The sequence below is a fragment of the Colletotrichum spaethianum genome (genome assembly GCF_022836535.1).
Source record: "Colletotrichum spaethianum MAFF 239500 DNA, contig07, whole genome shotgun sequence".
In the NCBI taxonomy this organism is placed as follows: domain Eukaryota; kingdom Fungi; phylum Ascomycota; class Sordariomycetes; order Glomerellales; family Glomerellaceae; genus Colletotrichum; species Colletotrichum spaethianum.
In genome coordinates this window covers 179101-191938 of record NW_026054777.1, presented here as the reverse complement: position 1 = coordinate 191938, position 12838 = coordinate 179101, and the positions used below count along the sequence as shown (strand labels likewise).

The 12838-nt window shown below is 53.4% G+C and overlaps 4 protein-coding genes across 4 annotated transcripts; 2 read left to right on the top strand and 2 right to left on the bottom strand.

Annotated features, from left to right (window-relative positions):
• Nucleotides 1–1303: 1303 nt before the first annotated feature.
• Nucleotides 1304–1693, bottom strand: ColSpa_03487 (histone chaperone ASF1; the record flags this gene model as incomplete). The annotated part of the gene is made up of 1 exon (XM_049269699.1): nt 1304–1693. The coding sequence occupies one exon, from the start codon at nt 1691–1693 to the stop codon at nt 1304–1306; it is 390 nt and encodes a 129-aa protein (XP_049125656.1).
• A 3-nt stretch (nt 1694–1696) lies between these two features.
• Nucleotides 1697–2327, bottom strand: ColSpa_03486 (histone chaperone ASF1; the record flags this gene model as incomplete). Its single annotated transcript, XM_049269698.1, has 3 exons — nt 1697–2057; nt 2114–2153; nt 2219–2327. The coding sequence occupies 3 exons, from the start codon at nt 2325–2327 to the stop codon at nt 1697–1699; spliced, it is 510 nt and encodes a 169-aa protein (XP_049125655.1).
• Nucleotides 2328–3585: 1258 nt separating this feature from the next.
• On the top strand, nt 3586–6922 carry ColSpa_03485 (mRNA 3'-end-processing protein RNA14; the record flags this gene model as incomplete). Its single annotated transcript, XM_049269697.1, has 4 exons — nt 3586–4305; nt 4359–4790; nt 4840–5857; nt 5910–6922. 4 exons carry the CDS (start codon nt 3586–3588, stop codon nt 6920–6922), a joined length of 3183 nt encoding a protein of 1060 aa, XP_049125654.1.
• Nucleotides 6923–9089: 2167 nt separating this feature from the next.
• Nucleotides 9090–12127, top strand: ColSpa_03484 (protein argonaute; the record flags this gene model as incomplete). Its single annotated transcript, XM_049269696.1, has 2 exons — nt 9090–9577; nt 9637–12127. 2 exons carry the CDS (start codon nt 9090–9092, stop codon nt 12125–12127), a joined length of 2979 nt encoding a protein of 992 aa, XP_049125653.1.
• Nucleotides 12128–12838: the final 711 nt, after the last annotated feature.

Here is a 12838-nt window from a genome sequence, read left to right as displayed (position 1 = left end):
GGTCTTCTCAGAAGGGGGTCGAGTTCGTCAATGGCAATGAGTTGAATTTGGCCGAGGAAGGTGAATGAAGAGACATGAAAGAATAGGGCAGCCCGTCTCTTGGACAGCAGGCCTTTTCTAATAATCATTTGCACAGCCTACAATACGTCCAACGAGGCGACCGGATGCAAGAGGCATCCATGCCGCTAGGCAGCTTTGATGCCTCATCCCTCCCTCCGGAAGATCAACTTTGAATGCGGCTGACCCCGCGGAATCGGAGCCCTCGATCCGGGTATGGGGGTCCTCCGTGGAAGATAGTGATGAGCGAGAATTACAAACGCCTACTGGGTTCGATAGCTAGCTGACAATGGAATGACTCCTCGGCCACATGGAGAGATGCGATGATCGGCCAACGACACCGAAATCAAGCTTTCGGTCACTGGGCCGGGGTGGCGGGCACGGGTGCATTCCCCGTACGCACATTTGCACGCCCGAATGTAGGGTGTGACGCAGGGCGGCGGAGTGGAAGCACGAACGATGCAAAAGGGGGGGGGGGGGAAGACGTGCAGATTTGTGACGCGCGGGGTTAGAACCAAGGTTGAGAGGGATGAGATGGGAGATAAGGGGGTCGGGGTCGCAGTCGGCCGGCGATCACCACCAAAGAAAAAATAAGGCTATCGCGCATGTGTCGCCGGTCACCGGGGCGGCTTTTCGCGGCTCAGGACTTGTGATGGTCGAGATGGCTGCCTCGGCAGTCGTGATGACGCTGCGCTGCGACCGAATCGCGCACTTTTGGGAGACTTCACGTTGTGCGGTTTGTCGGAGCCAAGAAAATAGAGGGGGAGGGGCATTTGGTTGCTAGTATTGGGGTACCTAGCTAGTGCAGGGAGTCCGTCAACCGTTTGTTTGAAAAATGTCTCAATCCCACGATGCAAACGAACGCGCTAGATCATGCCGCATTGCTTCGTCGCATGGAGCTTGGTGGCGCGCTTCTCCTCACCGAGCAGCGCTTTGAGTCAAGGCTCGAATCCTTGGAATATCTAGCGTGCTTGCCATCACATTTGACAGTTAAGGCGAGAGAACCCGTGTCCACAGAGGAAGTCATTTGCATCTAATTACTGTGACCGTGGCCCTCGGGGGCATTTGATCCTCTCCGGCCACTTCGTCTATACTCAATGGCTTGAATACCTTATGCAATCATCATCCAGGTCGTATTCTTCGTGTAAACCGCCATCCTGCGCATATTCTAGTGGAATAATCTCTGAGGTCGGCAAAACAATGGGGTATGGGTAAAAGCGTCAAAACAACTGTTCAAAGGCGCAACCTAGTGGGTAGCGACCTCTGTGGCCTTACTGGATGAGGCGGCAGGCTTGTCACCCGACGCGTCGACGTCCATGGCGTCGTCATCGGCAGCCTCGCCCTCGCCCTCCTCCTCCAGCTCGTCCTCGCTCTCGCCCTCGATATCGACGCTTCCGTCGTCCGACATTTCATCCTCCTCGGCCGGGGCAGCCTCGCCCTCGCCGTTCTCAACGCCAGCCATCTCGGCATCCTCGCCGGCGGGTTTCTCGCCGTTGGCACCACCATCGAGCGCGCCATCAGCCTCCTCCTCCTCGCGCTCCTCAGCGCCGTACTCGTCCTCGTCGGCGACAAGGTCAGCCTCGGGCTGCTCAGGGGGAACTCGGCGGGGCGGAAGCCTCGTTGTCCCTATCGGCATTGGTTAGCTCCACTGATGTTTCGTGTTTTCCTCCCCAGCACTGTTGACAACATACCACTTGATGGCAAAACGAGTCACACGCGGCTTCTCGGCAAGGACGTTGCGCTTGACGCGCTCGATGATGGGCTTGGAGGGAGGCTCCGCGTTGAGCTCCTCCGAGTCGTATTCGTTGTTGACATAGTAGCCGACGCGGACAAACTCGCGACCATCGTAGGCGCAGGTCAGAAGGATAACAGTGACACCGAGAATGTCGGCGTCGGGGATTCTGGAGGTGTTGGGCGCATCGGCCTCGAAAATGAACTTATTGACGCCGACGGGGACGGGTCCAACCAGAAGGCTATCAAGTTCCTGGTCATACTGATCACTGTTTCGTGGAAGTCAGCGAATGGCGGTGTATGTGAAAAATCCACTCCAACTGACCTGGTAGCCGAGCCAACGTAGGTCAACTTCCACTCGAGGTCTAAGAGAAAAAGTGTCAGTCGAAAAAAACATCGAGTCAGGCCGTTGAAAGAGAGCGTCGCATACCCTTCTCCAAGGACTCGAGGCACTCAAAGGTAATCTCGAACTCGTACTTGTCCGTGAACTTGGCGGGGTTGTTCAGAACCTGAACACCTAAGAGCGAGACGATCGACATCGTGAAGTGTAGGCGGCGGCGACCTTGATCGGATTGCGAAAGGGAATGGAAGAGTAGTAAAAAAGTCGCGTAGACCTGAACAGTGGGAGAAGTGGGATGAGAGTCGTGTGGGTAGAGTTCGGCCGAGACGGTGGATTTATGTTGTGTTTTGGGGAGGTGGAATTGTTTTGCGGCGGGCAGAGATGAAAGAAGATGGCTCCAGTGTCGGCTCGTCAGTTGCGACGGGACAACGACGTGGGACGTGGAACGCGACTGCAGCCTCCTAACCGCGAATTTCGCGTAAAGTGAAATCCACTTCTGTGCGCTAGCCTTTTCGGGCTGTCGCGCATGTCTTTCAAGGTCCCAGCCACACCTGCCCAGTCGCTGTCACTCATATCTGCCATTTATTTACCTTGAATTTTCCCACTGAACACCTTCAGGATGGAACATTGAAGCTCACAATAGGCGAGCGATCAGGCTTGAAGTTCACAGATCTGAGGTTTTGTACTCTTCTATCTGTCTTGCATGGCGATCTCCGAGCATCTCAGTAAGTAAAGGAACATTGAATACATTGACAATTGAATAGGGACCCCTTACAAGCCACAGCCTTGGCTGGGTCCCTGGTCTAGAGCTCATTTCGCAGCTGCTGATGATTGAGATGGATGCGCAGTTGATTTACACAACCAATCAATACGCTTAAGACGTCTCATGGTGGAGAGCTTCCGCAGAATATGGACAATCCAGGACCGTGTTCTTTGAATGTCCTCTGTGCCTACTGCATAAATGCTGCTTGGAGACTTTTGAAATGCCGCCCCAATTGAAGATAAGATTAGCCTATCTTATCGAGATCTCCACTTTTAAGCAGCCGGGATTTATCCAGGTGACCGCCAGACCACGCTAGCCTGATTTCGGTGCTTGCTCATCCTCCAATCTTTCACTCTGCCAACTTTCAGCCTTTTCGTTTTGCGTCCAGTTGCTCTCGTCCTCCTCAGCATCGCCAGCTTCGCTGCCCCCCCCCAGCCATCCACGCCAATCGAGCGCAGAGACTCAGCCAATCCTTCCGTCGAATACTTTCTTTGCGATCGTCCACCGTCGATTCGGGAGCCGATTTACGCTTTGTGCCCCAGAACCAACAGCGCATTTGCGCTCTGGGCGACCCGTCAGCTCATAGCTTCCTCGACTAGTGCCGCTTCACGAAGTCCATTGGAATTTGAATCGGTCGACCGAAAACACTCTTGTGCTCATTAAGCTACGTTGCGACACGCTCTTTGCCAACGCAATGGATTCCGAACTCCCGCAGAACGACCAACACTTCGAGGGTGCGTCTTGGGGAGAAGAGGGATATGAAGAAGCAGATGATATACAGCATAGCGACCAACAAAGTCAAGATCCTGCCTTCCCACTTGCCCAAGCTGCGAATGGTGACTCAGAAGATGCTGGCGAATATGACCCAGAGTCGGTCACGATAACCTCAGTTCCAGAGACCGCGGAGTCTAAGCCCCCCACCGATTCTACCCCTACCCCTACTCCCACCACGTCCGCGTCCGCGAAGCCGAAATCCGGCAAGCCCAAAACACAGGGTGGCTTCCTAGTGGGAGACTCTGACGATGAGGAGGATGCGCCCACTCCGGCTTCCGCCACCGCTGTTGCTGCAGGAGCCGCGCAACCCCCCATTACACAGAACCACCCTCCCCTCCCTGTATCTACTCCAGTTCAGAGCCAAGTGGGCGCCACTCCAGAACAGCCGAACAACGGGACTGCCGTGAGAGCGCCCAGTGCAGCATCCAGTGCAGCGCATGCGCCACCCCCTCCGACTGTGCAGCCTGTTCCTAGCAGAGACCCCAATGACACCTTCGGAATTCTTGAGGATCGTGTGAAGGAGGACCCGCGAGGCGACATGGAGGCCTGGCTAGCGCTGATTGCTGAACACCGTCGCTACGATCAGTTGGACGAGCTGCGTGTAGTGTACGAGCGCTTCGTCGAGGTCTTCCCTCAGGCCGTAAGTCCAATGTTTCTGGCGATTTGCAAGATCTACCGCTGACATACCGACAGGCAGATATTTGGGCAGATTGGGCGCAGCTTGAGCTGAGCTCCAACCGTTTCCAGGACGCCGAAGCGCTCTTTAATCGATCCCTGGTCAACGTACCGAACGTCAAGCTCTGGACCGTATACCTCAACTACATCCGCAGAAGATATGACCTCACCAATGACCCTAACGGCGAGGCTCGCCGAATCCTCAGCATGTCGTACGACTTCGTCATTGGCTCCGTCGGCATCGATCGAGACTCAGGGCAATTGTGGAAGGACTACATCCAGTTCATCAAGAGCGGCCCAGGCCAGGTTGGAGGCAGCGGTTGGCAGGATCAGCAGAAGATGGATCAGCTGCGCAAGGCTTACCACCGCGCAATCACAGTTCCCATGTCCGCACTCACAGACTTGTGGAAGGATTATGATCAGTTCGAGATGAGCCTCAATAAGACAACTGTAAGTCCCGCCTTGACGTGGCTGGAAGATGGATGCTAACTGCCAACAGGGTCGCCAGTTCATCCAGAAGCGCTCGCCAGCATACATGACAGCCAAGGCGGCGAACTCTCAGCTCGACCGCCTGATTCCTAGACTTCAGCGGACGTCTCTTCCACGACTCCCTCCTGCTCCTGGCTTTGATGGTGATCAGGAGTTCATGGAGCAAGTCGAGATCTGGAAGAAATGGATTCAATGGGAGAAGGATGACCCGTTGGTTCTTCTTGACGAAGAACCCGAGGCGTACAAAGCCCGTATTCTGTACTGCTACAGGCAGGCTTTGATGGCCCTTCGGTTCTGGCCCGAGATGTGGGTTGATGCCGCGGAGTGGTGCTTCGCTAATAATATCACCAAGGACGGCAAGGAGCTGGGCCTTTCTTTCCTGACTGAAGGCATCGAGGCCAACCCCGAGAGTGTCTTGTTGTCGTTGAAGCACGGAGATCGCGTGGAGATGACTTACCCCGCTGGAGATGACGAAGCGAGTAAGACTGCCCGCGCAAAGGCAATTCGTGAACCTTACAGCCGTGTCCTCGACACGTTGTATGCCATGTCCAAGAAGATCAAGGAGCGAGAGGAGCGAGAGGTTCGCAAGATTGAGGAGGCTGCTGCGCGTGATCCGAATGTTAAGGATTCTATCGAAAACAACGATGATGAACCCGATGGCGATAATCATAGACCAGCTGACCTTGGAAAGGAGGAGCGTATCAAGGCTGTCAAACATGGCTTTTCGGTACAGTCGGACATGCTCAAGCGCACTATCTCGTTTGTGTGGATTGCGCTTTGCCGAGCGGCGCGGAGGACACAAGGCAAGGGAAACACGAACTCGGGCCTCAGACAGGTATTTATCGAGGCTCGTGGTCGGGGTCAGCTTACTAGTGATGTTTACATTGCTGTTGCCAAGATGGAAGCCCTCATCTACAACGACCCTGCCGGTGGCAAGATCTTCGATCGTGGTGCCAAGCTATTCCCTGAGGATGCCAGCTTCATGCTGGAGTATCTTAAGTTCTTGCACTCGAAGGGTGACACTACCAGTAAGTCTCGATCTCCCGTTGTTTTCTTTGCCTGGTGCTAATTCTCCCTCAGACGCTCGCGTGGTATTTGAGACCTGCGTCAACCGTCTCACACAAAAGGACGACAAGAAGGATCAGGCTAAGCAGCTGTATTCTTACTTCCACAAGTACGAATCACAGTTTGGCGAGCTATCCTCTATTGCTGAGCTTGAGAAACGCATGTCAGAGCTTTGGCCCGCTGACCCCAAGCTCACCCATTTCGCGAACCGTTTCTCCGTGGAGACATTCGACCCGATTGCCTATCGCCTCATCATATCGCCAGCTGTCCAGCTACGACCGAAAATGCTGATTCCGGCTATTGAACAGCCGACCTCAGTGCGACAGACTCCCATGCCGCCGTTACCAGTTCGCCAGACGGCCAGCCCGGGTCCCCAGTACATGGGCATCACGAACTCGCCCAAGAGACCGTTCGCTGGCGATGACTACGAAGAGCTCAACCGGCCGCGAAAGCTTGCCAGAGGAGAGTCGCCGCTTAAAGGTGCCGCTGGTCGCCGTCTTGACCAGCAGAGACGGAATCAAGGAGCGCCTCTTTCCCGAGACATCACCTTTTTGCTGGGTATTCTGCCCCCAGCTCACACGTACGCGCACGCGCCAGGCGCATTCCGCTTCAGCGCTCCCAACCTCGTCGGCCTTATAAGAGAGACCCCTGTGCCAGACTACAGCGCCTGGAAAGCACAGCAAGAGCTTGGCTCTCGACAAAACAATGGTATGCAACCCCTTTCTCAAAGCCAGAAGGCATCTGGTGACCACGCTGGGTACGGATTTGATGGCCGAAACTCGCCGCAGAGAACTCTCAGTCCACTTGATGGTAGCGGTCGGCGCTTGGCGTCGTCCGGCTACCGGAGTTCTCCTCTGCGACCTGGTTCCAGTGGCGGAAATCCCGAAGCCGCTGCATCCCGACAGGACGCCACTCAGCAGGGACAATACCCGCCAACGGCTTCGTATGATGGGAATGCCACCTGGACACCACAACCTGCCGGCTACGGCCAAGCACCGTCACAACAGTATGGCAGATACCAGTTTTGATCTTGGAGCTGACGAATGGATATCCAGGGGCCGGTTTCCGAAGAGGTTGGGCTTAAACGTGAGGTTCGACACAAGCACTTATCGATTCGTCGCACACCATTTTCCTTCGAAGGTTTACAGAGCAGGTTACGATACGCTTTGCTTGGGCCTACACATCTCCAGCGAATTGTTTCCTATTGGGCCGCCGTTTTCTGCATTTGCAAGTTGGAAGAAAGACGCCCTTCTGGTCTCTTCGAGCGGACATGATCATCAGTGTTCTGTAAAATATAAAAGTTAGGGGTTCCGCATCGATGGGGCGTTCAGGGCGGCGGATACTTACTGGTTCTGCTGCTACGAAGACAGCAAAGGATTTGTTTTTGTCTACACAAACGACCGGCCACAGTGCTGCGTTCGGTAGCTCATTGGCGGTACGCAAAAGAGTCGATAGTGGACGGACGCACGGATGGAGACATGGCACAGAAGTCGTTGTATACTTCGGCTAGCCATAGGCTTAAGTAAAGGAAGTAGATGATGCTGAAACCAGTGCGCATTTCGTGATCATCGTCAGTCTAGTGCCAATGAGATTGCTTGACTATGGTTTGCTTGTGCTCAGGTAGCGTCTCCACTTATCAATGATGAGATGGCAAGTCTTTAATAGGCAGTTTCTTCCCCTTTTGGTCATGTAAGGAGCTTACCAGTGCCAGCGTGGAAGTTGAGCTGATAGCGCGGATGTGAGGATAGAGTTGAGGACAGAGGTGAAGAACGTTCGCTCCAAGTAAGGCGGATAACCCCACTGATCTCTCGTTCAAGAGTTATCGCGTCTGCTGTTTCGGCCGGAGTTTCCATACCCTTGAGGTTGTTCCAGCCTCACTATTAAGTGGGTTTTTGAGTGAAGAGCAGTGGACACATTTACAAGAGCGTCTCATGCGGTGTGTCGGATGGCTCATGGGCAGCCAGGTGCCGCGGCCAACACGGGTCAAATAAATTGCGAAATACCAACTTCACTTCTCATCTCACGCATTGAAACCATTTTTCAAGAAGCATTTCTTACCGGATCTGAGCTCAACGCCATACCACTTTCAGTTTCCTAATTGTGCCCTCTTGCTTTTCAGATACTATAGCCATTTGTGTTGGTTCATTCATACATTTGTAGCGCTGCTGTCCTTGGCATCCCTGCTGTCTTGGATATCAATATCGTCATAATTTCATTATGCTTCCAGCTGTCTTCATTATCAGTACCTGCTCTTACTGTATATGTTTCTTTAGTTTCACTGACGCCTCTGCTATCCCCATCATTTGGATCTGCACTATCCTATCCTAGCTAGCTAAAATCAGAGAGTTCGCCTTTTGCCGTATACCCATCAGAAACTGACATATGTGACGTCGTAATGACTTTTAAGCTGGTATATTGACGACAGCAGGCCATCTGTTTTTGGTGTGAGATATTTCGTGTCCTACCATCCATCTCGCAATTGCCTCAAGTGGCCGTTTCCTTCTCTCACAAGAGCCCCCCCCGTCTCGTTTTTCGCACTTGCCTTGACTTCGTACCTCTCTTGCTCCTTCCCTCAGGGTCGACAACTAGGCCTTCTGCCCATCACAATTCGCCCTCCTTCTCGTCTCTATATAAGGGAACCTTTTCTCTCACCCAGAGTCTTTTCGTTTCTTTTTCAACACATACACACACACAACCAACCAACCAGCTTCAGCCAAGATCAAGGTAGGTCTATCACATATTTGTTCACACTTATCATAAATCCTCCTCACACATCCTCCCCACCCATACATACCATCATCTTTCACCGGCAGCTTCCTTCTATGTCGTCTTGCCTTGCTCACCTCAACCATACATCACCACTTCCAACCTACTCACAATTCTTATTTGGCGGCCTTCATTGCTCAACCACTGGTTTGTGAGGTGAGACTGGCTCTTGCCATCTCAGTTGTGCCTTCCTGCGTTTCTGGAGCACCTCCTTCCTTCCTTCCTTCCTTCTCACCTTTCTTCCGTCTGTCTCAATCACCTTCACTCAGCCTGAAAAAAAACCATCTTTTCTCCGCTCGCAACCAAACTTCTTCTCAAACACCAACACATATTAATGTCTTCAATAGCAAAACCAGATACTTCTCAAATCCATATCCAACAATAAGAGCAGCAACCGCACAGTCTCATCACCTCCAATTCATTCACAAGATGTCTGCCAACGGTCGTACTCAGCAGATCCGTGCCTCTATCATGAACATGGACGGATCGAACGATGGTGGTTCCCCCTCTGGCGGTCGATCCCGCTCCGGTTCGCACGCCTCTCAACCCAAGGCTCAGAACCCCTTCGGTCCTTCTATGGGCTTCGATCCTGCCAAGCCTCAGGGTGGTCCTGCGAAGGAGCATCAGAATACCCGCATCGATCCGCCCGCCGAGTCGTTTCTCAACCCCGGCGCATCTCCTTTTGTTCGGAGACCTGGCTACAACACCGCCGGTAAGCCGGTCAATCTCGAGGTGAACCAGTTCCGCGTCAAACAGTGGGACGACAAGATGACAATCTATCAATATGATGTCACTATCTCCCCGCCCCCCCTGAAATACAACGTTGTCTTCAAGAAGTGCTGGGAGTCTCGCGCCGTCCAGGAGATGCTAAAGAAGTACAAGTGTCTCTGGCTGCAAGATGGCCGAAAGCTCGCTTGGTATGTATTCTTTTCACGCATTGCGTATTCTTTGAACAGCCATACTAATACATTCACAGGTCTTCGGTTCCCATCAACCGTGGTGAGGAGCGTCTTAAGGTCGATCTTGACGAGGGCAAGCCTATCCGGCATAATGCTAAGGTCCCTGATAACTCTTTTTTCTTCGTCATGAAGGAGACAAAAAGAATCAACTTGGCAGCCCTGGAGGCATACCTCACTGGCAAGATGGATTGGGACAATTCCGTCCTCGAGTGCATGAACTTCATGGATCACCTTGTGCGCCAGTATCCAAGCGAGCGTCTTCTCTCTATCAAGCGGAATTTCTACAACGAGCGCAACAAGAAGAGTATGGACCTTGGCCCCTGTTTGGAGGTCGTAAAGGGTGTTTATTCCTCGGTCCGCATGAACCAGTCTGTTATGGACAAGATTGGACGTGGACTCGGTCTGAACGTCGACGTCGCCAACACTGCTTTCTGGAAGGGCAACGTACCACTGCACATGTTTGTTCGGGAATTTCTGGGCACTTGTGACCGCAGATGGCAGAGCATGAAGCCCAACGACATCGCCGATCTGCTCAAGCCGGTTCGGCAGAAAGACCGGAACGGGGGTATTGTCTTTGCCATGTCGGATGCCTTCAAACATCTTCGCAAGCTGGTCAAGCTTCCTTTTTCCCCTAAGCACCGTGGCAAGGAGAGTTGGGACAAGACCTACCGCATCAAGGCCTTCGCTTTTGATCAGAAGTTCGGTGAGCGGGGTGCTACCGCAGACAGTATCCAGTTCGAGAACAACAACGTGCTGATGAACATTACTCAGTACTTTCAGAAGACCTACGGTTATCAGGTCATGTTCCCCAACTGGCCTGTCGTTGAGACTGCAAAGTCTGGCTTCTTCCCGATGGAGATTTGCATCGTCAAGGCTATGCAGCGCTACCAATTCAAGCTGGACCCGGATCAGACCTCCGCTATGATTAAGGCCGCCGTGACGCGACCTAACCAGCGAAAAGCTGACATCATGGATGCAAAGAATCAGCTGTCGTGGAAGGAAGACCCGTACCTCCGCCAGTACGGTGTCGTCTTCGAGGATCAGATGGCCCGAACCCAGGGTTCACTTCTCGAGCCCCCTAAGATCCAGTACGCGAACAACATCACAAGCCCCATGTTCTCTGGTCGTTGGGATCTGCGTGGCAAGAAGTTCTGGGTTCCCAACCGTCAACCCCTGCAGTCCTGGGGTATACTTATTCTCGAGAATGGATGCAACAAGGCCACCGCCCAGGCCTTTGTACAGACGTTCAAGCAGACATATACTGGTCACGGAGGCAAGATTATGAGGGATGCCGTCATCGTTGACAGCGAGGTCCGGAACCATAATGTTGCCGAGGCCGTTGCGAAGGCTTATGCTCAGATCAAGGCACAGACGAAGGCTACTCCTCAGCTGCTCTTCTGCGTGCTGAGGTTCAACAACGCTGGCTCCTACGAGCGCATCAAGAAGTCTGGTGACTGTCGCTTCGGCCTGCTCACCCAGTGCGTCCTTGCGCGTCACGTCGAGAAGAACCAGGGTCAGTACCACTCCAATGTGGCCATGAAGGTCAACGCCAAGCTCGGCGGCATTACTTGCCGTATCCCCCATCCGTCCGGTCCTGCCAGTAAAGCTCCTGCCTTTTTCAAGCAAGTTACAATGATGATTGGCGTCGACGTATCTCACTCCTCGCCGGGCATTGACGCCCCTTCGATGGCTGCAATGACAATGTCCATGGATCAGGATGCTACGTTCTACTCCGCGGCCGTCGAGACCAATGGTTACCGCGTTGAAATGTTGTCTCCTATCAACTCAAAGAACTTCCTCGCTCGCCTGATGCCCACTTGGCACAAGCGCATGAACCACCCGGCGCCACCCCCCCACATCATCTACTTCCGTGACGGTGTATCCGAGGGACAATACGCTCAGGTCCTTGAGTACGAGGTTGGGACGATGAAGAAGCTGATGGAGCAAAAGTACCAGGGACAAAAGCAGCCCAAGTGGACTGTTATCGTGGCAACCAAGCGTCATCACATCCGCTTCTTCCCGCAGCAGGGCGACAAGAACGGCAACCCGTTGCCCGGTACCCTCTTGGAGCGGGAGGTCTGCCACCCGTTCTGGTGGGACTTCTACCTCTGTTCTCACGTCGCCATCCAGGGCACTGCGCGCCCCGTTCACTACACCGTTCTCGTGGACGAGGCTAAGATGAAACCCAACGATCTTCAGCGCATGATCTACGGCCAGTGCTACTCTTACGCCCGCTCGACGACTCCGGTATCGCTCCATCCCGCAATCTACTATGCAGATCTTGCTTGTGGCCGCGCTCGTGCCCACGAGAACATCGCGACGTCCCATGGCTTCCGTTCTGGTCCAAAGGCTGCAGAGATGGCCGATGAGTACGGCGCTCGCGGCATGTCTATGTTCGATAATGATCGACCTACCGAGGCTATGCAGCTTCTACCTCTGGGCGGTGCCGGCGCCGATGCTGACCCCCAGGCGAGCGAGATGTTCAAGGGCACTATGTGGTACATCTAAGCAGAAGACGCGACGGATGACCAACAGCCAAGATGCGATGGATGAAGGGAAGGATGCATGAAGTGTGAAGGGCAGGGATGGCACAGGGAGCGAGTGAAGGAAGCGATGAGCATGATGATAGTGAGAAGATGAGAGAGGGGCGAGAAATTTCTCATGGCGAGTCAGGGATTCAAAAGGTCTACTAGTTCCGGGTCATCACTAGCATGGCCTCAATCGTTGCAATAGGGTGGCAGTGTCCTGGGTGAGCAGGTCTGCGGCCTGTTCAATTAGATAGTGAACGTTGCCTTTCCTCAACTGTGTTCCAGTTTTTCTATGCGTGATATGATGGTCTTGTGACCCCGGCAACAGAAATCGCAACGTTGGTCTCATCGAATTCGACGGAGAAAAAAAGGAGCAAAAAAGAAGGCTTACTTCTAAGCAATATGAGAGGGAACACACATTACCCATCTTAACACTTGAAGATGTATGCCACGAACTCAATCCCTGGTTAACCAAGCATCCAAGACTACGGACATGTTCGAGGGGAATGCATGTCATCTCCGATGTTTGGCAATGTAGTCAACGATGACATGTATTGTAAGCGATGTGTTGAAGCTCTGGGGTCTGATGGCCCTTAGGGCCCCAGGACTGTTCAGACACACCACGGAGGGGTTCATCAAGACGGGCTCCTTAACCATACTGAACAGAAGGGCAGCCCTTTTCATCTGGCCA